At 43.1% G+C, this 25,175-nt stretch overlaps 4 protein-coding genes across 8 annotated transcripts; 2 read left to right on the top strand and 2 right to left on the bottom strand.

Annotated features, from left to right (window-relative positions):
• The first annotated feature begins 243 nt into the window (after window positions 1–243).
• Window positions 244–6,221, top strand: fez2a (fasciculation and elongation protein zeta 2a). 5 transcript variants are annotated; one of them, XM_070967140.1, is made up of 10 exons: window positions 244–739; window positions 1,898–2,006; window positions 2,167–2,283; window positions 2,456–2,588; window positions 2,756–3,021; window positions 3,237–3,317; window positions 3,454–3,529; window positions 4,135–4,200; window positions 4,677–4,702; window positions 5,159–6,221. In XM_070967140.1, the coding sequence occupies exons 1-9, from the start codon at window positions 402–404 to the stop codon at window positions 4,685–4,687; spliced, it is 1,197 nt and encodes a 398-aa protein (XP_070823241.1). In that variant the 5' UTR covers window positions 244–401; the 3' UTR covers window positions 4,688–4,702; window positions 5,159–6,221. The 5 variants fall into 5 exon arrangements, 4 of the variants coding, with proteins under 4 accessions (XP_070823241.1, XP_070823240.1, XP_070823239.1 ...); XM_070967139.1 differs by lacking the exon at window positions 4,677–4,702; XR_011602375.1 differs by lacking the exon at window positions 4,677–4,702 and having other exon boundaries at window positions 251–739; window positions 3,185–3,317.
• Window positions 6,222–7,351: 1,130 nt separating this feature from the next.
• clec3ba (C-type lectin domain family 3, member Ba) lies at window positions 7,352–8,548 on the top strand. Its single transcript, XM_070966716.1, has 3 exons — window positions 7,352–7,577; window positions 7,719–7,817; window positions 8,038–8,548. The coding sequence occupies exons 1-3, from the start codon at window positions 7,481–7,483 to the stop codon at window positions 8,436–8,438; spliced, it is 597 nt and encodes a 198-aa protein (XP_070822817.1). The 5' UTR covers window positions 7,352–7,480; the 3' UTR covers window positions 8,439–8,548.
• Window positions 8,549–9,437: 889 nt separating this feature from the next.
• On the bottom strand, window positions 9,438–17,160 carry cdcp1a (CUB domain containing protein 1a). Its single transcript, XM_070965599.1, has 9 exons — window positions 16,911–17,160; window positions 15,932–16,141; window positions 15,448–15,810; window positions 14,975–15,346; window positions 13,536–13,727; window positions 12,657–13,028; window positions 12,204–12,560; window positions 11,678–11,765; window positions 9,438–11,466 (listed from the first exon to the last, which is right to left on the bottom strand). Exons 1-9 carry the CDS (start codon window positions 16,972–16,974, stop codon window positions 11,016–11,018), a joined length of 2,469 nt encoding a protein of 822 aa, XP_070821700.1. The 5' UTR covers window positions 16,975–17,160; the 3' UTR covers window positions 9,438–11,015.
• Window positions 17,161–18,971: 1,811 nt separating this feature from the next.
• On the bottom strand, window positions 18,972–20,623 carry LOC139333807 (transmembrane protein 158). Its single transcript, XM_070966462.1, has one exon. It carries the CDS (start codon window positions 20,268–20,270, stop codon window positions 19,569–19,571), a length of 702 nt encoding a protein of 233 aa, XP_070822563.1. The 5' UTR covers window positions 20,271–20,623; the 3' UTR covers window positions 18,972–19,568.
• Between the last annotated feature and the right edge of the window lie 4,552 nt (window positions 20,624–25,175).

Here is a 25,175-nt window from a genome sequence, read left to right as displayed (position 1 = left end):
TTCTATTTTATTTTGTTGTATGACTGTCTTGTGACTGGGTTAAAAAACAAACAAAAACGAGCAGAGTTTTCCACAAAAATGACCTTTAAAGGGATCAACTGGGGAAATTAATGGGACTGTAATGTTGTTGTTTTTATCGCTTTTGAAAAATATATAGAATTAAATCTCCCATTAAGTCTAAAAAGCTGTCATTATGCTGTCATGATCTTCTGGTCTGATGACTTTGTAGTCTATAATCCTGTCACTCAGTAGCCACTAGTCGTCCCGGTGCGTGCAGCCATACTGTCCGGCTCAGCCTGGCTCTCTGTGGGAAGCGAGCGGGCATTCAGAGAGGATGCTGAGGCCTGCCAGTCCCGCCACACATCCATCATTAACCCGGGGCTATTAGGCTGGTCCGGGCTATGGCTGCACCCATCGCACATTTGGACGACGACTGGCCGATTCTGGGTGATCTGAGCATGGTTGCAGACCAGAGGCTGCTGCCGCTCAAAGGCCGCGCGGCCGCCGCGGGGGAAGCGGCTGCAGCGCCGCAACTGCTCCCGGATGATGGTGATGATATCCCCGAGATGCACGACAGCAACTTCTCCCCGGGGGAAACCGGTGCGATCAAGTCCACGGAGGATCTGGTGAACGATTTTGACGAGAAGTTATCCGCGTGCTTCCGAAATTTTAACGCCAGGGCGGACAGCGTCGCTTCTGTGAGTGTGATCGCCGAGGACTCGTTGCTGGAAAAAGACGAGTGAGTGTTTTTGTGTCTGGCCTGTCCTCAGGCTGGTTGTTTTTGATGCTATGTGCAGGCTTCAGCCCACAGCTGCAGATGTTGTATTTTAAAAACCATACTGAGGCATGTTATGTGCAGTGGGACATTTACTGTCCTTGATCAGGACACTTCTTAAATTGGAGTTAGTCTGCAGAGGGATGTTATGACTGACAGTGATGCACACACACACACACACACACACACACACACACACACACACACACACACACACACACACACACACACTGCCACCATCTTTAATCTGACAAAACATAGCTCCGTTAATCACTTGCTGTGCTGTGGAAATGTAGCTAAATTAATAAAGATTCAACAAAACAGGTGCCTTGATATCGGCATGCTATCGGTATCTGCCTGGAAATGGCTTTAAAAACAGATACTGGCCGATGTGAGTGGACCGAGACGTCATGACGTCATCGTTTTAATTGTAGGACCATATTTTTGTTTGTTTTCTGTTGTATCTTACCCTCATGACTATTGCTTTGTTCAAATAAGCTGTATGATGCTTAGAGCTGAAACGAAACGTTATTCTTCAACGACTGATAATCTATTCACGGTATCAGTCGTTTACACATTTTTCAAGATTTTAAATTGACTGTTTGGACTTTGAACTGTTGGTCGGACAGTAGTTTGAAGATGGGCGTCGGCTAAATTATGACGGGAACTTGTACAGTTCTTTGGTATTTCTTAGACTAAACAATCACATAATCGAGAAAATAATAGGCAGATTAATCATAATAGATCTGCAATGATTCATTGATTAATCGATTAGTTGTCGACCTTTCGATTAATCACCAACTCTTTTGTAATTGATGACTCAGTTTGAATAATTTCTTTTAAAAGCTAACGGATGGTGTGTGTCAGAGGGAGAAAACTTGAAACACTGTCGCATTAAACATGAGGTCTGTTGCATCAGTGGCATCGTGCTGCAGCTTCAGGCTCTTGTGATGGCACATCCGTGGTTTTTTCAATTTCATAAGATCTGCTTTCTGATATAGATTTGTCGCCTCCAAACCCAAGCTGAGATCACCACTACGGCATCATTAGGGCTCTCTTAAATCTTCTCACATCTGAAGGTTGTGTTAGATTTAAGATTTAATTTCCTTCTTTCCTCCATAGGATCTGGAACACGTTGACCAGTAACTATGGGCACGTGATGCCGGTGGACTGGAAGCAGTCTCGAACGTGCTCTCTTCACATCCCCACATTTAACCTGGGGGAGAAACCCGTGAGTGATCCCGCCCCACCCGCCACATCTCTGTCCCACTTTCCACCCTCCCTCCCTCTCCAAATCTCTCTTCCCTGTTCATCCCACAAATCTCAAATATTCATTGTGCAGGGGTTTAGTGCTTGATTAAATTCCCTCCCCCTGTTGTGCTCCTGGCCAGACGAAGACTGATGTCACAGCGGATCTGTCGGACGATGAAGAGCTGAGGGAGCAGCTGGACATGCACTCTATCATTGTCTCCTGCCTCGCCGAGGAGCCGCTTTTCACCGCAGAGCAGGTGAGTTACGTGTAAAGTGTAATTTCTCCCAGACAGCCGCGCTGTGTGAAGCCCAGAAATTGCAGAGCGGCATCTTAACATGGCTGAAATCCCTCTGAGTTTCCCACAGCCGATGTTTGCTGTGTTATTATGTGCACTGCCTCTCTGATGAGTGTGTCGGTGCTCTGTGCAGGTCATTGAGGAGATCGAGGAGATGATGCAGGACTCTCCTGACATGGAGGCAGAGCACAATCCCTCTCAGTCGGACCTCTCGATGCTCTCCCTGGACGTCCAGTGGGCCACCAGCAGCCCCAGCTTTGAGAGGAGTGAGTTTAAGACTTAATAATTGTGAGCAGTGATTTCTGTCTTTAGAAGGAATGAATGGGAGGGCTGAGAGCCTCAGACAAGGTTGGGAGGTTACTGAAAGACGGACTTACGCATGGTTGGCTTTGGTCTTGTCAAAAGACAGCTGTGTTTTGTGTGTGTGGTCCAGGGGTGAGGGCCCTGAGTGTTGCGGAGCTGAACGAACGTCTGGAGGAGACGGAGGCGAACATCAGGAGGTTCTCAGAGGAGCTGGTGCAGCAGCTGGCTCACAGAGACGAGCTGGACTTTGAGAAAGAGGTGAAGAACAGCTTCATCTCGGCGCTCATCGACGTACAAAACCGGCAGAAGGAGCACCGGGAGCTGCTGAAGAAGAAGAAGAGGCTAAAAGGCGGGGTGGGGACGTCGCAGGGCCACGCAGAGAAGACGCTCGGATCAGTGAGTATTTATGTCTTTCAGATCTGTTTAAGGAAACGTTACTAGCCTGGTTATGTGTTGATGTCTTGAAATGTTAGTGGATATCTTCAGATCTTCCTTTTTTTCTACACTTTCTTTCTGAGTTTTCTCGTTTCAGTTTCTAACAAACTGTATTTTCCTGCAGTCTCTCCCTCCCCTCGTCTTATATTCCTCTGCTTTACTTCCTTCCTCCTCAGCGCTTCAGCATGGAGGGACTCTCCTCTGTCATTCAGAACAGCTTCCGGCAAACCTTTGGAAGCGGGTGCAGTGAAAGACAGGTTGCTTTGCATTTCTCTCTCAGCTGCTGAACTTCATTTTTCTGTTTCTGTGCTGAAAATACATGTCATCCCACAGGAACATCCACCACAGCACCTATATCCCCAATCTCTGTCTCTGTTTTGTGTTGGTTTGCAGTACTTGACCACAGTCATCCCTTATGAGAAAAAAGGACACCCTCCTTCACTTGAGGACCTCCAGATCCTGACGAAGAGTAAGTGTTTTTATTTTAACTTCGGTGTTAGTGGCTGTGATCAGTAGAGTAATCAGAGTAGTCTACTGCAAGTCCATTACTTTTGGCCATAACTAAAAATGCAACTAACTGTTTTTTCAGATTAAACACAATTACAATAACTGAAATGTAAACGGACTTGTTTCTTGTTGCTTTTGTCTTACCTGGATCTAATGTCACCTGGCCTCACGGTGGCACAAAACAGTTCATGCAGTGTGAGCTTGCCTTTCATCACAGTGATTATAATGTTTGTGATATAGAGGGAAGAAACTTTGGTTCATCAAAAAAAAAAAGTATTACTGTTAAGTACTTTAGCAAAGCTGGGTTCATATGTTCAACCAGCATCATGTGAGTCAAGGTAGGATTACAGATAGTAGTTGTTGCTGCCCTCTGGTGGTCGGGAGTATAAATATCTCCTATAAATGAGATAAAATTTGAGCTGTCTTGCCCCACACACTGTATGTGTACATTAATAAGAGAACTGAGGCAGAAATATAAAAGTAACTAGTAACCAATTGCTTTTATATGCAGTAATTAGTGAAGTAATTCAATTACCTTTGATTACCTCTGTGTCTGCTGCCTTACAGTTCTACAAGCTATGAGAGACGACAGTGACAAGGTGCCCAGTCTCTTGACAGACTATATTCTTAAAGGTGAGCTTTCCTCTTTTTAAATACACCATAACTGTAGAAGTTGATAACATGGTGATGTGTCGAGTGTCTGCACTGTGAATCCTGACAGGAAATCGTCAAATGATCAGTGACCGTGCTGCTCATGTGAAGTTAAAGAAACCACAATAGTTTTGCATGTTACAATCGGTGATATTTAACATTGACTTTTGGCCTGTTTTCTTCATTGTAGTTGTGTGAACTGTATTTCTACAGCTTAGTCACTGGTTTCAGTTGATTATAAAATCTTGGAAATTCATTTTGAGTCAACAGCTACCTGAAGACGAGAAAATCAGCCCGATAGCCATGAATGTAAAATGCACATCAAGCGACCGCTGTGGTCCTTCGGTGCCTCACTGCCCTCCATCTTTTTTTATGTCCTTACTTTCACACATGTTCTGTTTTCATTCCTCCATTTTTTCTTTCTCTGCTTCTTATGATCTGATGTATTGCTGCCTTAGCTCTGGTGTGAGCAATGGATGGAGAGGTTTGTGACACATTCACATGTGATGTGCACTGTCCCGGTGTTGCCGCTCACGTTGGGAGAGCGCCCCCTCTCTGCCACCAAACTGTAGTGCAATCTGACCCCGATGTTCTCCTTTTCACGCCTCCCCTCTCCCACACAGTGACTGGCTGCAGCATGGTTGATCCCTCTTACTGTCAATGACTCACTGCCACACTCATTAAAGCTCTAGTTACCCTGCAGTTAACATTTAAGACACAGTTTTATAGTTACTTACTGAACACTGCTGAGACTGCAAGTATTTAACCTCACTCACCCTGTTTCAGAAATGGGTTTGCATTCAGATATTTAGCTAAAATTTAGGTTTTTCCTTTTGTTTTCCCTCTTCTTTATCTCCTACTTAGTGATTTGTGCTGGTCCCCTCTTGCTGAAGCTTCACTCCTGGTCACACACTAATATTCATGTCGGCTGTTTTTACAGTGCTTTGTCCAACGTAGACCAGAGGACGGGTGCCTAACATTCTGCAGAGGCTTCAGATATTTTCCCAAGGCAACAAGAGGAAGAGGACTCATCGGGATTTTTTTGAGACATGAAGCACACTTAATTTATTCCAGCATGTTTTTACATCAAGATGTGTCTTTTTTGTCTTCTTTTCTTCATTTAGTTGTATTTATTTTGTGTTGAGCATCGTGATTTTGCAAACCTTTTGTGAGTTTTAACTTTTTTTTGTCTTTTTACTTGTCTTGCACTGTGAAAGTATTCTGAAAATGCTAAATTATATGAGAAATATACCTAAATAGACATACCAGCATCGGAGCAGCGCTGTGTGGAAACTGAGCTTTGCTTGTTGGTTGTAAGTGAGAACAGAGCTGCAATGCAAAAGGGCTTTGTATTTATGTGGTGTGTTTAACTACCCACTGAACAAATGCACAGATCAAATAGGATTTTATTGACCCCCAGCAGGTAATCAGCGAGTACTGCAGCAGTACATTAGACAGGACACTGATAGATGAAAATATATAATAATAACAAATAAATGATTCCTTTACCTTGTGCATAAACAGAATCTAAGTGCAAACCCTTCATGCAGTTCAACACAGCCTTCCATGTAGCAGCAAAGTGTGCTAACTGCTTTCACCTCAGCAGAGCAATAAATACATAATCATGATTATGGAAGATAAAGTGTAGATGTCAAGGAGGTGAAGTCTGAACTAACTAACTATGCATTTGACTGAATACTGAAGTGTGACCTGTGCACTGTCTGTACTTTTGTGACGCTGACTGGAGCTCTGAACCAGAGGCTTGGGCGTGCCTGCTGTGCGCAGGGCAGCGTCCGCCATGTATGGGCATTGTTATACTCTATGTATTCTTTTATATGAACAAGCTGCCTTTGCCTGAATTTTTGTACATTATAAATGACTTATTTTCAATGAATGTCAAAGTGCTGAACTACTGACAGAACTACTACAACTACTTACAGAACCTGCTTCATTGTTAATTTATTTTGTAAATATTTTATTTCAAATATATCGATAAAATCACACCCCCTGTGTCTCATTTATTCATTTTAAAATAGACATGCAAACACACAATAATGACAATAAGACACACAGAAACACGCTCAATCATCACACCCAAGAGAAAACATTATAAAGTCATATAAAGAGTAAAATGAGGATAGGTGGCTTTAAAAAGTAGTAACATCTATGATATTTAGATAAGATTAATAATAATCCCTTCCAGCACACAATTAAGAGTTTGATGCATTTAAATTAGAATTTGAGAAGTCATTGGTAATTCCCACAAATTATTATTATTTCCAATGCCTTGTGGGATGCAATTTCTTGAAGAAAGGATCCTAAATATTTTATTATATTACATATTAACAGTAGGAGGCATTGACATAACCCTTTTTAGTCATAGACATTTCCTTGTAAACAACAAAGCTTTGCCCAAAGGTTTAAATCCAGATGTATTTTGGTCCAATGACAAATGAAGGAAAGGGAGGGATGAATATTTAGAGTATGCAGCACTGAGCTACCTCATGGCAGAGGTGACTGAAACGCTCCAGGGAAGAGATGAAAAGAGATAAACAAACACTAAATTCACAACAGTGTTTCTTCATTATGTAAGTCTGCCACGTGTTAACTGCTCCCATCCAGCTCACTGAGGAGATCCAGATGTGGGCTGTGGGAGAAACCCCAAAACATCCAACCTCTGGCCTGTTGGAGCCCTCAGCAGACACACATCAGGCCCTCTGACAGGAACAAGCCACAGTTCAATCAGCAGGCAGCTGTGAAAAGGCTCTCAAGAAACTAATATTTGCTGCGCTGAAGGGGCAGATACTTGATGAAGATACAAAGGATTCCAGTTCTGTTTATGTAATACATGTGACAAACAAACACACACACACACACACACACACACACACACACACACACACACACACACACACACACACACACACACACACACACACACACAAACACACACGGATAAGGCCCTGCAGTAATTTATTGTTAACCTACAGACATATGGAACCCGAGTCATGCTTGTCTGAACGCTGTTAAACTCTCCACTATCCTGCTCACCATCCATCTCCCCTCAGCATTTCAAAAACAACACAAACGGCTGTTCAACATCTGTAAAACATTTGTTCTCTCTGAGATAAGATTTCCTCATTCACTCCGGGTGTATAAAACAAAACAGTCTGGCCAGTGCTCAGAGCTGTGAGGAGCTTGTTGTGGTGCAGCACTGAAAACAGTCTCTTTGCGGTGGATTTGAAGTGTTTGCCTGAGTATTATGGATACTAGAGGGGTTTGCTTGATGCTCTGCCTTCTCCTGCTGGCACGCTGCACGTTCCAGCAGACCTCCTCAAAGAAAAGAAATGGCAAGAAAGGTAGGACTCCATATTAACCCGACACTGGAAATGAAAACAATTTCCTTACATGTTTAGATCCATGAATAACTTTTACAGAACAGCAGTGCTGAAGTACACTGTGCATTATGCTAAATTTAGCATTTCTTGGGCCTTCAACAGACTCTGCAAACAGTGCTGCGATAGAGGAGCTGAAGCAACAGATTAATGACATCGTTCAAGAGCTGAATTTGCTGAAGGAGCAGCAAGCGTTGCAGACAGGTATTTTTCCTGCAAAACGTGTTTCATAAATAACACACAATTGGATAGTTTTATATGTATTTTACAGCCAGCGTGCTGCATGTGAAACAGGAAAGACAAGCTGGAGAGGCAGATTCTGCATCATATTTCAAACAGCGATTTAACAGCTTTTCTATGATGGAGAGCCAAAATACACAATAACGCCTGAGCCACGCTGACTTCCACCTAATTTCCCCCTCAGTTTGTCTGCGAGGCACCAAGATCCTCGGCAAGTGTTTCCTGGCTGACCCAGTGAAGAAGACTTTCCATGCGGCCAATGATGACTGCATCGCCAAAGGAGGCAGTCTGGGCACTCCTGTGTCAGGAGACGAGAACGACCAGCTCTACAGCTACGTACGTCAGAGCATCGGCCCCGAAGAGCACATCTGGCTGGGCATCAATGACATAGTGACCGATGGCCAGTGGGTGGACCAATCAGGCTCCAACCTGCGCTTCAAGAACTGGGAGACAGAGATCACCCTGCAGCCAGACGGAGGGCGCAGCCAGAACTGTGCCATCCTCTCCACCACAGCCAACGGGAAGTGGTTTGATGAGAGCTGCAGGGCTGAAAAGGCTTCTGTGTGTGAGTTCAACATCGTGTGAGGGCTGCTTTCTGGCATCCCTCTGAGCAGATGAGCATTACATGCTGCTTGCAGAAAAGAATGAAATGTGTAGAGAGTCAGGTACATTTATGCAGCACATTAAAAACTAATGTTAGGCATCATTGTTAAGCTTCTCTTGGCCAAGCCATTCAGACGTCAGCTGGCTTCACACAGTGGTGATATAGTACGACACTGTATAAGCTAAATGCACTGGGACCTGATACTTCACGTATGTTCAATAAACTCTCAAACGCTCCAGGATATTTTATCACATGTTCATCAGGGTAAACACTGCTGGATGGCTTGTCTTCGTTATATGTCATTTGCTAATCAATGCAATAAAAGTTATTTTTTACTGAAGAGCAATCATCTCGAGGACTTTTTCTGAGGCACTGTCTTTATTTCTAGTTCTGAAAGTCAAGCCATGCTGCTATAAAATATCAATAAACATGTCTATTAACCTTCAGACTGAGCTCTTGTTCAGGTCAAAAATTCAGCAGATATAATGCGAAGATTTTGCTCATTAGAAGGAAAAAGGTTTGCTTAAAAATGCTTATGTAACAACCTATAAAAAATAACTTGGCTGGTACAACTAATATGAACTACACTACTACACAAACTCTATTTTACCCTTTCTTTATATATATATATATATATATATATATATATATATATATATATATATATATGTGTGTGTGTGTGTGTGTATATATGATGCTTACAATGAGGTACAATGAGGATGACATTTTTTCCTTTTCAAGTATCACAACTGTAAATATGGTCAAAGACAAGAAAATATACATCACAGGCAGAGAGGAGGATGTGCAGGTGTCAACGTGTGCAGTGATCAGCATTTCCTCCCTCAAAAAACATAAAACTTTTTCAATTTTCTAAAGAATTTTACTATCAAACCCTCTGGAGGTTTCCTGGTGTTACTCTTCTCTACGTGTGTGGGAGAGTCCAGAGTAATGCAATGACCTTTCTCCACTAACCCACACCTATTCATCATCTGGTTTCTGCATTGGCAACTGATAGTTTACCCACCCAAAGCAAGATTACATCAGATCAACATTTGTGGACGTCTCCATGGAAATGCACTGATGTCAGCCACAGTGTGTCCGTGGAGAGCATGTCCTCATCTCAGTCACTTTAACACTCGGTCAGTCAGACTGTAAGGTATTCATGGTCGTATTTTACGTGGCTCTTCACCAAATTAACTCCACATTCAGAGAGCAAAAAGACCCTTTATTTCTCCAGGAATGAGAATGGACTGATGGCAACTTTATCTCTCCCTCTGCAGGTCATTTTCTGAACTGCAACATGGCTTTAGAAGACAAGTAACACAAGTCTGATTGTTAAAACTTGGACACCATTTTCCTCACTAATACTGAAATAAATACCCTCAATAAAGATGTTTACTTTCTGTCTCTGTTGATGTACAAACTGTTTAATTTTACAAAACAAAAGCTATAACTTGACTTGGTTTGTACCATGAGCTGTTAGATCAGTTCATTGGTCCACACCAAACCACAGTCTGTCTTCACAACAACACACACAGAGGTCTTCAGCACTCATCACACTTTTATGTTCAATTATAGGCTTCACACAGCCTCTCTTTAAAAAGATACTTGTAATTAATAACAAAATTCAGTCAACCAACAAACATACTGACCTTTCTTTGTGTGATTTTTGCTCCAGGCTGCACAGACATGCGTACAAGGATTTTAGTTTCATGTCACTACAGCCCAGCAGAAGGGGTCTGTGGTCCTCAAAACAAATGGTAAAATATAGTTTCTGACTAGTGATTATCATTCATCATGACACACAAGTAAAAAACAAAACCACCACTTAACCAGCAGCAGATCAGTCCCGATATTCCCAAAAACACGGGTCCAAAAACAATCAAAAGCCATCATTTCTTATTTCTCCCTGGACCAAAAATGGCTGAAAACAGCTCTAAGATCCTGACCTTTCTGTAAGGCACATTTATGGTGGAATGACACGGTATCTAGAAGTCTCCACAGCAGGTGCAGAAACAGTGATAAAAAACGGAGAAAAATCACTCCGTGCACACAGACACTGCTGCTGCAATCTCCTGCAATACAGGTCATCATCAGGCCATCAATTTTGAGGATGCTATAAAAGTGTATTGCAACAGCAATGGCATCCTCTCTCACTGATTTAATGACTACAATGAAAAACTCAGCATGTAAACAGCACACGTTCGCTCCTGTATAATCATCCATAATATAAACAAAATATCTCAAATGAAAAATATATAACGCCTAAAAGCAACATGTCTCTTTGTAGTGGCAAAAATGGTATTAAGAGGAAGAATATGTACTGCTTTCAAAACCAAATGCACCTTCATCTAGATAAAACAAGGTAACAGCTGCAGGCAGGTTTGAACAGGATTATTTTGTGTGCCTGGCTTTGGTGCAAAATAGTGTTCAAGAGAAAAAAAAAACAAAGCCTTCTTGCACAGGCTGAACATCAGGTAATCACACAGGTGCCAGGGAATGAATATCTCAAAGTTCAAGTAGGTCAAGTGAAAAGCAGAAAGCCGAATCCAATCTTCTCAGTTCCCTCCCTCGGGCTCCAGCCGTGGGCCCAGACTCGGAGAACGTTCCTCTTCACTTTGGCCCTCAGCCTGGTAAATGACATTGTCCACCAGGCGTTGGCCGTGGCTCAGAGGCCTGATGGGAAGTGGAGGACCTTGTTGAGATGAGACCTGAAATTGCTGTTGAGGCCCAACTTGCATGTCATCAGCACCAGTGTCTTTACAGACCAGTGGCTTCTGAGAGTCTGTGTGTCCCGTGAAGGGCCGGTATGTATCAAACTCTCCGTAGACGCCGATCTCTCTCCCCTTTCTCAGCAGGTGTGTGTAGACCAGCGTGTCCTCGATGGAGGCATACTCATGATCGCTGTTGTCTTCACGGGTTTCTGGGAGCCCGTTGAGTCCTGGCAGGAAGCTGGTGCCATTTGGATTGTAGATTGACACTTGATGATTGAGCTGCTTCTTCTTCTTCCTGTTTGGCAGGACAGACGAGGTGATGACAGTTTTATATACATCTCTCACGACAACCAGTTGACCAGTTATGTAAGAAGATTTTATGAAAACATTACTTAAGCATCTTCACAATCATCATGAAAGTAAATAATTTGAAAAGATAAAAATACTGACTGAAAAAATACAAATAATAAAACGTGAAGAACAGAATATAAAGCAGATGCACTCACCTAATCACCACGCAGACCACTACCAGCACAATGGCAAAAATGACCAAGAGAGCAGCCACAACACTCAGGATGGTAGTCAGCAGAAGGTCTACATGAGAGAAAACAACAACAAATGCAATCTTTCATTGATGGTTTCTGTCATAAGCCTAACTTCTTATTATTCTTCCAATAAAAAGGATAATTCTGCTTCTTGAGAATACTTAGGCTTATGTCACTAATGTCACTGTTCAACACACCAGAGTATGCAGCCATAAAACAAGAGTCCACAGCCATGCATGAGGCTGTACTTTGGCACGGCAATGCCTTGTGCTAAATGCTAAAGTCAACATGCTCACAAGGACAATGCTAACACATCTCGGTTTGGTATAGCATGCTAACATTTGCTAATTAAAGCAATCAAGATCAAAGTGGTTTATATGACACAACAACCAGCTGACATCGCCAGTGTGCTTCCAGCTTAGCCAAACCACCCGTTGCTTCACTCAGAAAGGAATAATTCAGGTAACCCTGTAAGAGGTGCTCTTACTGATGCTCTTCTGCAGGGTGATCTTGGTGACGACGCTGAACTCTCCTCTCTCAGTCATACAGTTGGACATGTTGAGGTAGAAGCTCTCCGAGACAATGATCTCACTCTCGGCCTCCTCGTCCTCCCTGCGGCTGTAGTCCTCCTCCAGGTAGTCGACTTTCCGCACCTTGATGTTGGTGTGGCGGTTGCCGCACTTGGGCTGGCTGAGGTTGGCAAACATCAGGTGAGCCTCCATCTTCGGGGGAACAGAGACGATCCAGGAGACGGTGGAGTAATCCTTCATTCCTAGTGGCCAACCAGGAGTAGCCAAAAGGACAGGAGTGTCTCTCTTTGGAGATACAGTGAATATGTATCTTTCTGAATATGAAGCAGAAAGAAATTGATGTTAAATATCCCTGAAAAACATACATTTATCTTATTCATTCATGTCACTCCATTGAAGTTGCCCGTTACCTGATATCTCTCCTTTCATTCTAGCATCCAGCACATGCTTGACAGATGTCCTTGGTGCTTTGATCCCGATGCTGGACACAGTGACACTCACGTTGGTGTGGATCTGGACCTTCTGTATGGATCCCTGAGGGCAGAAGTGTCCAACAGCAGTGCCGTCATCTTCGGCCATTTTGATCATGATGCTGTCATTGCACGGCTGCCCAGGTAGGGACTGCTTGAGGTATCCCATGGGAGAGGTCAGCTCCACGGTGCCCTGCTGAGGTGGACGGAAGGTCCAGGTCACACTGCTCAGATTGGCTGGAAGGCAGGTCGGCAGCAAAGGCACCGACAGACGGAGCAGATTCTTCGGGCAGTCTTTGAGTTGACTACACACTGACATGAAAGTACAGGTCATTTAAATCAGAAATGAGACTGAATTTCTTTCCAATTGCTGCAGCAATTAAAGGGTAACATACTAAGTGAGAAAATATTGTTTTTTATGGTAATTTAGGGTGGAATTACCCTTTAAACTCCACTGATCTGTAAAATAAGGTGATTATATGTTGATTAGGTCACGCAGTCAGTGGAAATGTACAATAAAACCTGAGAAGTGACAAACTGGCATCTACACTATGAGATTCACTTGGACATCAGATCCAAAGACTTTTCAATAACTTTCAAGGTCTTATTTTGTCTGAGTTAAGGAGAAAAAAATCTGTGGGGTAAGATGTAATATTATTATTGTCAGATAATTCCAGCATTCAAATCCATTCACTCTCATAAAATTGAGATTGAATCATCATAAAATCTTTGTTAGATTATGTCATTGTAAGCCATGTATGAACTGTCATAAATCTGACTCAAGGCTTCTTTTCCAGGTTCAGGGAAGACTGGATTTACCTATGACTCTGGTGGCGGTGACTCGTACGTCTTCAGGAAGGCAGTCCTGGAAAGACAGGTCGCTGTTTGATGAGAGCGTGATCTCCTCCTTCAGCACAGAGTTTACTTTCATCTTGCAGTCAGACGCCGGTCTCAACTTCTCAATGTGAAGAGAAAGGCCCTCCATTTTGCTCATGTCCACTTTGCACGACACTGCAGAAAACAGTTTAATAAGACATCAGCACTTCTTGTCCATGTTTCTCTTTCTGTCTCACGTACAAATGCAAATGCGTGGGTACATACATTCCAGCTGAAATCATAACTCAGAAGGAACATGCCCGACCAGAATTTGAATTTGGATTTTACTGAGCGCTGAATGTGATTTCCCTCTTGTTGAAGGGAGTGTTTCCTGCTGTCATTTATGACTCGTGATGAAGCAATCTCAGAGCTCCCCTAACCTGAGGGCTCAGATAAAGCCCACACTCCACGTCACTCTTTCATTACTCATCCACACTGAAGGGGAAACTATGTCACACCCCTGACTAATGAATCTGAACCCTTGTTGTAACACTATATGCCGACAGAAGATAAAGATTATTTATATTTAGTAATCACATGCCTGCTACGGCATGTAGAGGAGGCATCATTAATCCCCTAAACCATTTTCTGAAGAGAGAAAATCCACACTAACTATGAACAAATGCTCCTGTACGAAAAGACAAGACTGCTTCCATTTATCAATAAGTAAATCGGACAGTTGATTGACACACATTTTATCTAATCTACTGTATTTCTGAAACAGGATATATTTTTGTTGGTTATCAGGTAAAAATGCCAACATTAGCCTCAACATTTGCAGCTTTAATGTGGAAAACATCTGTCTCTACGTGCTAAATGCTCCACTTCCTTCACCAGCTAATCGCTAGCTGTGTCTGTCTGCTGTTTGATGCTGGAATCACTAGCTCCATTAAAATGGAGTTTTAGAGTTTTGTCACTGATAATGACACTGATGAGAGTAGTGAGAGCAAAGCAAAAGGCACAGTTGTGGGCTGGAAAACCAAAAGAATTAGCTAAGAGATGCTAAAATGTTGGACAGAGATGACAAATTGGATACTCTAGAGGGTCATCAGTGCAATCAGTATCTTTCACATTACAGAGTCATTTGATTTATTATTAATAATATAAAATCATTGATTAATGCAGCTTTAAATTGCAGCTGAATAATTCTTTGACTCTTTAAATCATCGTTAGAAATAAGCCATCTCGACTGGTTTTATGGGAGAGTACGGGCAAGAACAACACTATCTGAGACCCCCAAAATCAACATCTTCCACTTTGACTGATGAACATGTGAGATGTAGAACATATCGTATCATCTTCAGAGGACCAAATGGTAAAATGTTCAAACTGTGATGCCTTCAAAGCCAGGCAGCAGTGTCAGGTGCAGATGATGTACGAACCTGGTGAACTTTTACTTGAAGAAGTCACCTTGAGGTTTAGAGACAGTCCAGGAGAACCGGCACGTCTTCGGTCCATCTCGCAGTTCCTCAGCGTCAGGGAGAAGTTTCCCTGAATCTGGTCCGGCTGGGGGTCCGTCAGCCTCAGCCCCACCACAGCCCCTCTCCCACTGCTGTGGTACTCCACTTTCGTGTCCTTCTTCAGACAACGCGGCTCTGTGAGCTTTAACAGCTGAACAGATATTTTGTGTTTGTCCGGGACCTGAAAGTACCACTCCATCACATCATCATCGGGAAAGCTGTCCGGATAGTTTGGAGACAGCAACTCTGAGGACGAGTCCCCTTTTGGTAATGTCAGGGTAATTTTGGCAAGAGCTATGAGAGAAGAAAAGGTACAAACTGTCAAATTATGATGTCTGACACATGAGACACGAGCAAGAGGATTTATTCAGACACCAAAACTTAAACTAACTCACATTTGATTTCCTCCCCGACTGACACATCAAACTGGCCATTCTGCAGCTTCTGTCCTGCTGGGACGTCCAGCGAAAAGCTGCCTTGATTCAGTATCTGAGCACTACTGACAGGTCCCGTTCTGCAGTACTTCCCTACGACCACCTCTCCTGTAGTCTGGAAAGCCTGGATGCTGTAGCTGTGACCGTCTGGACACCTCTCCGATGCATTAATCTGCCTTAGACCCGTGTCGGTGAAGTCTATTTTGAAAGCTTTCGGCGCAGACGCCTTCAGATTCCAGGTGAACTTGCGGTTAAAGTCCAGCAAAGGGAGCGAGCCGGAGTCGGCCTGGATGATGTGGCTATTGCACGACTTTGGGGTACATTCTGAGAGGAGATATTAAGAGATTAATGCTGCAACACATAAACCAACCTATCCCGTAGAAGTCCAGCAAGATAACTAGCTAACACCTTTTATTTCCTCTCAGAGAGCCAGCAGTGCACTCACCTATGTTTCGCACAGTTTCCACGCTGAATACGTCTTGAGGTCTGGAGCAGTCAAACTCCACTGTGACAGAAGCACTGCTCTTCAGCAGAAGGGATGTATTACACTGTTGTGAGCGTCCTGACCCCGTGCACACTTTACAACCCTTGACTTGACTACTACTGATGTTGAGGGAGGTGCCTCTGTCGGGGGTGATGGTGAACTTCTGGACCCCTGGTGAAAAAGAGAAAACACAAAGCAGGGACATATGTGAGATGTGTGAGTATGAAAAAACCTGAACAGATCCAGTCCTGAATAATATCTAGAAATGTCACACTGAGATCACCGCTTGGATGTCAGTGAGTGTAAAGATGGCTTGTTACACATTAAATATAAGCTTTTATTCCCTGTTAGTAAAGTCATAATGACTAACTGTGCTGAGGCAGACCGCTTGGCTTCTCTCCCTCTATGACTAACCAGGCCTGTGCTGAGCAAACAGAGCCATGTTCACACACACAACAACACCTAACGTCAACTCTCTATTGTCTCACATATCCACGTTCAGTGTTAAATCACTTTCTATACATATTTGTATAGAAATTTGTATTTGTATTTGTATATGTTTCTGGAGCGGACAAATCAGACACAAGCTGACACATCAGACTAACTCTGACAACTTTTTGGACAATGAGGTTTCAGTTTTGTCAAGAGCAACGGCAAAAACTCCACACTACAAGGCCCTTATTTCATTTCTGTCTTTATCCTTATCCTGCCTTAGAAACTCATTTACCCTGGCTAAAACTAATCAATACACTCATTAATCAAGTCCCAACAATTCATCAGCAGCCATATTGGTAATGAACATCACAATAATGAACAGCTTAGAAATACATCACGGCATAATAATAAGAAAAACGTGATGTAATCAGAAGAATCATCAGGACCCTCATCAACATTTCAGAGTACATCTGTCCTGCTGGTTAATAATTAAAATGTAACTTACCTGAGACAGTGACAGCGATGGCTGTGAGAAGTAAAATCTGAATGTTGGCTGTTGATGACAGCATGCTGACCTACAGTGTCCTAAACTTTGAGCCTGAGGGAAATCGGAGGAGATCGGCGCATATTTCATTGCTTCTCGTCCGCAGCTGCCGCGACCTTCGTGCGCCGCATTTTCCTCCCGTTTACGTGACGCTCAGCTCGAATCTGTTGAGACACAAACCACGGCTCCACTTCCTGTACATGCGAGTGTGTCAGCGCGAGGCACCGCGGTGCCAGGTACTGTAAAGGCGTGGCCAGGTCGGCCATTTTGACAGGTATAAGAGTTTATTCATGCAGTATAACAAAGTTTATCCTTAAATTAGACTTTGTGAAGTCAAATAAAGCTGATTATAGCATATAAATAGCGCACACAGGTCAGCATGAACTCACAGCTGAATAGATTCATAAACATAAAATGTTCTCCATCTTCATTGAGATCATATACACAGTTGCCAGTTTATTAGGTACACCTACCTAAAAACTAATGCAATATAATGCAAGAGTCCTGCAGCAAATCCTCCCTTCATGAAGGCTATAATGCTCTTGTATTTCATTTCATTTATTTATTTGCTTGCTGAAACTGTTTTCAGGGAGCCGTTGATTCAAGGTTAAAGCCATTATGGAGGTCGTGCTTTGCAGTGCTATTGAATTGGACTGCACTATACAGAGAGGTGTTTCTGTTATTTTGTCCACCCCACTTCAAACTCCAGTGAAGGGAGGATTTATTGCAGGGCTCATGTTTTAAACTGCACTACTTTCAGCTTGGTGTAAACTACCTATAATAAACTGGCAACCAAACGTATTTTCATATAGGAATCTAATGATGAATGGACTGTCAATTAAAAGCTTCTTTTTAGAGATAAACATCCACTCTGACTGCTTTTTTTGTGGACAAAACTGTTGACTAAGGCTCGCTCAGTCTGAATTTATCACAAACTGGTTAGTCAGCTCAGCTGGACACTCTCGACTGGACGAGCCGCATAACATGCACGGTACTAGAAAGAGGTACACATTTACACTCATATGTCCTCCTCTCAAGTCTTAAATAAGGGCATGTCGTAAAGCTTTCTTTAGTACTGGAGGTGGCAGAGCAATCAATGTGTCTGCAAATATATATGATAATATTATGGTGCTATATCAACCATTTAATACTTGAAATCCTCATCTAGACTTCAAATAAAATAAAAAGGAGGCACAGACAGGTCACCTCACCATGATAGATTTAGCTCACACAGATTCTTACATAATTTGCTGCATGATGAGCTTTTATAAAGTGCTGTACATGAAACTACCCAACAGCATATAAAGTAGCATTAACTGAACCAGCTACAACATTAAAATTCTGCTCAAAATAAGTAACTTTGCCTCGATTCTAAAGCACTGGTGATAAATCCACGTCTTCACTAAACAAAGAGACAATTGAAATAAGCTAAATGCATAATTAAAGTTGTATTAAGTCAAGCATTTATACAATGTCCTGAGATAATTAAAAATCTGTGAGAGTAATCCCTCTATTTTTGGATCAAGGGTGGCATATGACACATTGCTGAATTTGTTACATTCACAGTTTACTTAATAACAAACTGAACATAATCAGTGATGGATGCAGATGAGGTCATAACATACGATCATATGTTCAACGTTATGATCATGTTGGAGGCTCGAGTTTTCATTGTGTTATATACCGACTGGGTACTGACTGTCCAGAAAATATATATATGAATGATAGGGTAGAGGGCAAATAACATAAATACCTCTCTTTACATAAACTGCACAGCAAACCACACCCTCCAAGATCATCATATGGTTGAATCAACACCTCTGTAGTATAACCTTCATGAAGGGAGGATTTGTTGCAGGACTAGTGCATTAGACTGCATTCATTTTAACTAAGTGCACTTAATAAACTGGCAGTGTTGGCTCAAAGCCTTACCACTCTGGATCACTCACTGTGTTCCTTTGAAACAAGGCCGAAGTAAACTGATTTAGGCTACAGAGAACAGGTCGGGGAGACTCTGAGTTATAGCCTTATCAATTTTATTTTCATTTAAACCGCTGGAACATGAATACAAATAAGCACGCATATTGAACTTGACATTATAAATCTAACAATATAAATATTGAAACCCTCTCAGTCAGTCATAAACAACATCTACTTCTCAGAATGTATTGGAAAAAACTATTACATTTACTTTGAACATGACTATAGGTTATATATTTGACGGCACACTTAAAAGTTTAGTTTTCAGTGCAAAAGTCCTACACACGGGATAAGGCAAAAACTTTCTAGAAAGATTAAAAACTATACAAACACTGTTTAAAGAGAAAAGTCTGCACTGTTTACGCTGACATAATCTATAGGAAGGCCTACAAGGGTATACAAAACACATTGGTGTTGGTCCCAGTATAGATTACTATTGGCTAGTATAATCCATCATACTTTACCTTGGTTGTCCTAATGAGGAGAAGGAGGTCTAATAAGGGTTAAGGAACACCCAAAACTAAAGCATTTGATCAAAAAGTTCCCCAAAGCTCCGCACTCATTCATTCAGGTGAACAGTTGAATGGCTACAATTATAGTATAGGCAGCACAGGCTAATTATAACAAGGATTATTTCAATTATCTCGGTCTCCTCTGCTCCATCCCATTAGGCAGAAATCCTGCAATGATCGGGACCGGCCATATGAGAGCAGCAACACTCCACACAATGATGACCAAAGTCATGAAACAAGCCACAAGTGTCGACTCGATGGGTTTTCTGTTCAGCCTCCAACTTTTGTCCCCCTTCAGCTCGTCAAGGCTGAAATCCACGCAGCAGAAAGTGACCTGGTCCCCGGTCTGCTGGCCCCGCGACCTGCCCTGACCAAACCTCCGGTACCGGGACATCCCGCAGCCCACGCACAGCCGCAACTCCTGCTGACCCCCGGTGACCCCCAGGTGCTCGATTACCACTGGCGAGATGGCCCGGTTGAAAGACGCGGAGAAAAAAGCCCTTCCGTGGTTGTTGGTGGTGTAGATGAGCACGTCACACTGGAAGCCGAAGCTGCTGTCCCAGCGGGCCACCAGCGAGGTGGGCAGCAGTCTCTGAACGCTCACGTTGCACTGGGACAGAGTCTGCAGGGAGGAGGCGTCGGGCGAGGCTTCGCTTTCCTCCACAGACCTCTTGGAGAAGCGCACATCCACCTCTAGGTTGGCCAGGAACCTGTTGGAGGAGTTGATGGGCGGCAGGAGAAGGTCTTCGTCGCTCCAGCCTTGGCATCGCTGGAGAAGTCCGGCCACCGCTGTCAGAGCCAGCAGGAGGGTCGGGGAGTCGTTCAGCATGGCACAGGGCGCGTCTCTCCTGCTCGCATGGTGCTGTGACGATCCGCAGGCGACGGACGAGACGTGCAATGTTTAAAAATGCCACTCGCCGCTGATTTTTAAAAACGCAGCTCCCGATGAAGAGATTCAATTCCCTGCCCGACTGGTATAAATGGAAACGTCCAACGCCTGTCAGATGCGCGCATCCCCCCTCCCTTTGGATGTTTCCCTTCTGACTTGTTCTCCAAATGTGCCCTGCAATCGTTTTACAGGAGGAGCAGGCAGAGCAGCACTGTACACCGCCTTCATCACAGCTCCGAGCTTCACTCCCCCTCTGTCACTTCAGGTGTGAGCGCCGAGCACGAAAACACAGAGGAGTGGTGAGCGGGAGAGCCTCCAGTGCGCAGGGACAGGAGCGCCGAGTTCATCACACATCTTCCAATCAACAGTCCACAGCGCGCGCGCGCGCGCGCGCACACACACACACACACACACACACACACACACACACACACACACACACACACACACACACACACACACACACACACACACACAGGCTTAATAAAAGTTTCTCGGTGAGAGGAAATGAAATGATTTGACAATAAAAAATCCAGTGTTAGGCTTCCTCTCTCTGCTGATCTGTGAGGCTGAATTGTCTCTCTGACCTGACAGAAGACTCAATGAGGCGAACAAATACAAGTGGCACCCTGTGTTCAGACTTGTGGCACCAACATGTTCATTATGTGTGTCCTCACACTGCTGGTTGAGACATGACCATCACTGAGTTAAGTTACCAGACTGTGACCAGACACCAAGATATTTCTATATGCAACTGATTCGATTTTCTGATTTTCTGATCTGAATTTTTTGAAGGTCAAAATGCTGCTTTAATACCTTCTCTACACTGCCAGGATTAGACCTGTGTTTTTATCTATTTATCTATATTTATTTTGCTGGCTTAAAAATATTCAAATTCAAATATGGTGTAACAAAAAAATTGCAATCACCCACCAATTAAATGTGTGTTTCTAAAATTCCAAATGTCATAGAAAACATAGGCTGCAGAGGACAAGAGCTCAGTGTCTGTGGTGGGTGCGTCTGCCCTGGATATGAGCTATACAGAAGGACATTTCTAAAATTTTGTATATCTAAATTCCTGTTTCATTTTAATTGGACTTTAATGTCACTAAAGGCCGCAGTAAGCTGAGAACCATGAGGGGATTTCAGTTGACAAAGGTTACATCAGTGATTGAGCTAAAAGATCAGAAGTTAATCTACATCGCATGCGGGGAAGATTAACTTTTGAACTTTTATGTAACTATTCAAAGAACTCAGTATAAATAACGGCCACTGAGTGTGACAGCCACACTGGAACTGCAGGGGCTGTCCAGTGCTTTGCTCGAAAGCACCTCAGCAGTGCTGCGCTCTCACTTCCCCACCAGGGTTTGGCCTACATGCCCAAACTCCATCCAAAACACAGCCCTTCAGTAGTTAAGATGAGAACAGTCTGAAAATGTAATCCCCTGAAAGACTCCAGTAAGTACAAAGTGTTTCCCTCCGTTCAGAGAAAAAACAATCCTCATCAGGAACCTGATGTTGTCATCAGCTCGCAGTCACAAACGGCTTTCTGTGCTCAATCAACGCACAAGTCCAAGGACGTCTCTCATCTCAAATGTCATTCATTACTTGTATTTTTTCACTCAGTCATGAAAGAATCTCTCTTCTGCGTGCTGGTATACACCACTGAACACTATGGTTACCTATAGTGAAACCCTGTAGGTAAACAGAAAAGACTGTTTGCTCTTCAGTTGTTATTCGAATGTATCACAACAAAGCGCATGTAGACGTCAGAGCCTGTAAGTCAGCATACAACCAGGCCATCTTGCGACAAATTCATGACTGTCAACTCATATCACTTATTTTTTTCTCCACACTGAAGATCACCAGGCCAAAAACAAATGGGTTGTTTTGACCCAGTGTGCATGTTACTTTCATATTACTGATGGGTTCATGGATGAAAACAGCCCGTGTGTGACTATATTGACTGCCAACAGGTTCTGTGTAAAGTTAACCCATTGATGCTCAGATATCACTCACATAAAACAATAGATTAAAAAAAAACTCATAAGAGCACAAAAAGTGTATAATGTGTTTTTATTTCTTATAAGCTGATTTGTATATGTGAAAACATCTGAGGTAAACCCAACAGTCTGAAATCCATCTGCTTGTTTGTTCATCTGTTCTCTGCTCTGAGAGCTGTCTGCGTGTTGGTGTTTGTTTCTCTCGGCCATATTGTGCACTCTAGGGCAGCCAGACACATCAATAAACATGGGCCTCCACTGTGCTGCAGCAGCAGGGGTTTGTACACAGTGAGTATCACCTGGCTGCTGTATCTGACGCTGAAGAGGACACAATCACCTCCCCTCCCGTATCCTCCCCTCCCGTATCCTCCCCTCTTTGTATTTTGGATCCAACGCTTTATCGCAAACAGCAAATCTGATTACTGTTACAGCTCAGGACACAGCTGCAGTTAATCTCAATTTGGGGGAGTTGTAATAAAAATGTAAGTATTAGGACTAGTGGTTGAACACCTGGTCCAGTTTGGCAAGGAGGGTCTTTCAAGCTGTGGTCACTGTGAGCCAGTGGTGGCCCAATTTACAGTGAGCTCAGAGTCGATCCTGTTTCCTAGAAAACTATGTTTATAGTCTGTGATCAGAAAAGAACCTGATGACAGAAAAATGACTGAGATTCAGGACTGACCTTCCTCATCCTGTCAGGACTGCACACACACACTGTCAGGTCTATAACTCCTGATGTTGATGCATTTGTTTGATAATATTTGATCCTATTACTGGACATACCATCTCTAAATATCTCCAGGTGTTATAATGTGTTGTATCTCTGCCTGTGATTGGTGTGTTTGTTTGATCTACAGAGCTGATACTTCACTTTTACTGCGTTTTACATGCATACAAATTTTTGCAAAATTGCACAAAATGTGGTCTTGGCCTCACCTTGTGAAAAATATTAGTTACACCCTCTAATATAGTGCAAATTGTAAAACAAACGTAGTATTTACTGCAAGGCTATTATATTTCTTTTATATTATACACGTGTTGCCCTTACTGTGTGCCCTCCTCATAGAAAATTACCCCCACTTGCCAATCACTTAACTGCCCATGCATCTTGCTTCTGGTTACCACTTTTTGGACGTTGATATGGCTTTCAAATAGGAAATAATTATGCCTTTTTGCCAGTATACTCTTCCTAACAATGTCTACATAATGCATCAGAAGAGATAATAAGCTATTGACAGAACTGAGTCCTTGACCAGAGGCAAAAGCGTGATGAATTATTCTCTTTCATCTTTACAGGCTTGGAAATACGAATGCCACTTGTATGAATTGTTTTTCTTCTGTGCTGTTTAAATGGTGTAACCTGCTCTCGAGGCCTGCCTCTATGTATTTGATGTGAGGGCCAGCTGAAGTGAAAGACGCTATGGCCTCAATTTGCACCTGAAAGCTCTCGTCCCTGTTTTATTATAACATTGTGTTCTGCTCAACATTTTCCCTTTAAAACAATCATGTTTGCTTCTCTTTCTGCACACTCAGACATCTCTCTGGTGCTCACAAACACTCCCACACATTTCCAAATTCTGGTCCCTCCGCATCAGATATGCTCTAGACAATGTAGTGGTGAGCAAGAAAATGTAAATGACTTTCTTGTTCATTAATTATGCTATAAAAATGTAAATTGCCTTGGTGACAAAAATGCAAATGGGACTAAGATAAAAGTCTCCCCTGCCAAAGGAGAATGTATGAAAGATTTATTTGCTCAAAATGTGGCTCTTTATTCAGGACAGCAAAAGGAGGACCTGTTAGTGGCTCCTGGCTGGCCTTCAGCAGCTCTGTGCTGGATCTGACACCATTAGTCCGACCCAACAGCTCACACAGACAACCGGCTAAATTAGAAGTTGAGGATTTGCTACGTGCATCCTCATTGCCACAATGTTCAAGCTCCTCTTTTACATCTGAGCCTGGTGAATCCCCTGTCTGTCTCCAACAGTCATACCACCAGTCACTGCTAGGACTCATCACCACGGCAACAAAACGGCTGTTTCCCTAGAAGTGGAGGAGCAGCGGGGCGTCGAGGAAATATCGGGTATATTTTGTTGACAATAATAATAATACTAATAACATCATCATCGTTACTGTTGTCATGTTTGGTGTCAGTGTGACGAATATCGCTGTAGATCGGAACAGGCGCAAATATTCGTAATGATGTTGCGTTCAGGTCCTGTCCATCAAAAATAAACCACAGGGCAGCAGCTCCCTCTGTCACAGTGTATCACGCAGCCACGGCGTTGAGTTTCTTCCTCTCTCATTTCTCCTCTGAAGAAACCAGGAACCCGCTCAGGTGGGAGAAGCTGGAGGTCTGCAGAGCTGGAGACAAACCCTAAAATCCCCAGACAGTGGACAGACATGACATCAAATTCAGGCTTTGAAGTCAATATGGCAAACATTTTAAAAGAGGGCTCATCAGCACCTACAAATGAAATCATATATTATATAAACAGTGGCAGATGAAGAGTTCATCTCAAAGGGGAGCTCCACCTGTTTTACACATGAAGCGTAGTTGACTCATCGGGAGGAGTACTGTACTACAGGACTCATCAGGAGGAGCTCTCTACGACTGCACCATGCCCTCTGCAGCTCTGAAAAGAGGTTTCTGGGGCGCCCCAGTTGCTCACCTGCTGGAGCATGCACCATGTATCAAGGCTGACTCCTTACTGCATTGGCCCATGTTTGAGGCCCTCTGCTGCATGTCGTACCCCCCTCTCCCTCCCCCGCCCCTTCTGACTCTCTCCACTGTCACTAAAAAATGAAAAATAACATTAAAAATGTTTCTGATGTTTCTCATTAA

Source organism: Chaetodon trifascialis, chromosome 7, assembly GCF_039877785.1.
Source record: "Chaetodon trifascialis isolate fChaTrf1 chromosome 7, fChaTrf1.hap1, whole genome shotgun sequence".
NCBI lineage: Eukaryota > Metazoa > Chordata > Actinopteri > Chaetodontiformes > Chaetodontidae > Chaetodon > Chaetodon trifascialis.
This window is presented reverse-complemented; position numbering and strand designations above follow the sequence as displayed.

What these genes read in the sequence shown, in the direction of transcription:
- fez2a (XM_070967138.1), top strand. Translation starts at nt 402, where the DNA reads ATGGCTGCACCCATCGCACATTTGGACGACGACTGGCCGATTCTGGGT. An exon ending in TTAACCTGGGGGAGAAACCC is followed by an intron (nt 2,007 to 2,166) that starts GTGAGTGATCCC and finishes GCTCCTGGCCAG; the next exon opens with ACGAAGACTGATGTCACAGC. An exon ending in CAGAGAAGACGCTCGGATCA is followed by an intron (nt 3,022 to 3,236) that starts GTGAGTATTTAT and finishes CTTCCTCCTCAG; the next exon opens with CGCTTCAGCATGGAGGGACT.
- LOC139333807 (XM_070966462.1), bottom strand. Translation starts at nt 20,270, where the DNA reads ATGCTGAACGACTCCCCGACCCTCCTGCTGGCTCTGACAGCGGTGGCC.
- cdcp1a (XM_070965599.1), bottom strand. Translation starts at nt 16,974, where the DNA reads ATGCTGTCATCAACAGCCAACATTCAGATTTTACTTCTCACAGCCATC. An exon ending in GGAAACTGTGCGAAACATAG is followed by an intron (nt 15,811 to 15,931) that starts GTGAGTGCACTG and finishes ATCTCCTCTCAG; the next exon opens with AATGTACCCCAAAGTCGTGC. An exon ending in CACCCTGCAGAAGAGCATCA is followed by an intron (nt 11,766 to 12,203) that starts GTAAGAGCACCT and finishes TCTCTCATGTAG; the next exon opens with ACCTTCTGCTGACTACCATC.
- clec3ba (XM_070966716.1), top strand. Translation starts at nt 7,481, where the DNA reads ATGGATACTAGAGGGGTTTGCTTGATGCTCTGCCTTCTCCTGCTGGCA. An exon ending in GAAAAGAAATGGCAAGAAAG is followed by an intron (nt 7,578 to 7,718) that starts GTAGGACTCCAT and finishes GGCCTTCAACAG; the next exon opens with ACTCTGCAAACAGTGCTGCG. An exon ending in GCAGCAAGCGTTGCAGACAG is followed by an intron (nt 7,818 to 8,037) that starts GTATTTTTCCTG and finishes TTTCCCCCTCAG; the next exon opens with TTTGTCTGCGAGGCACCAAG.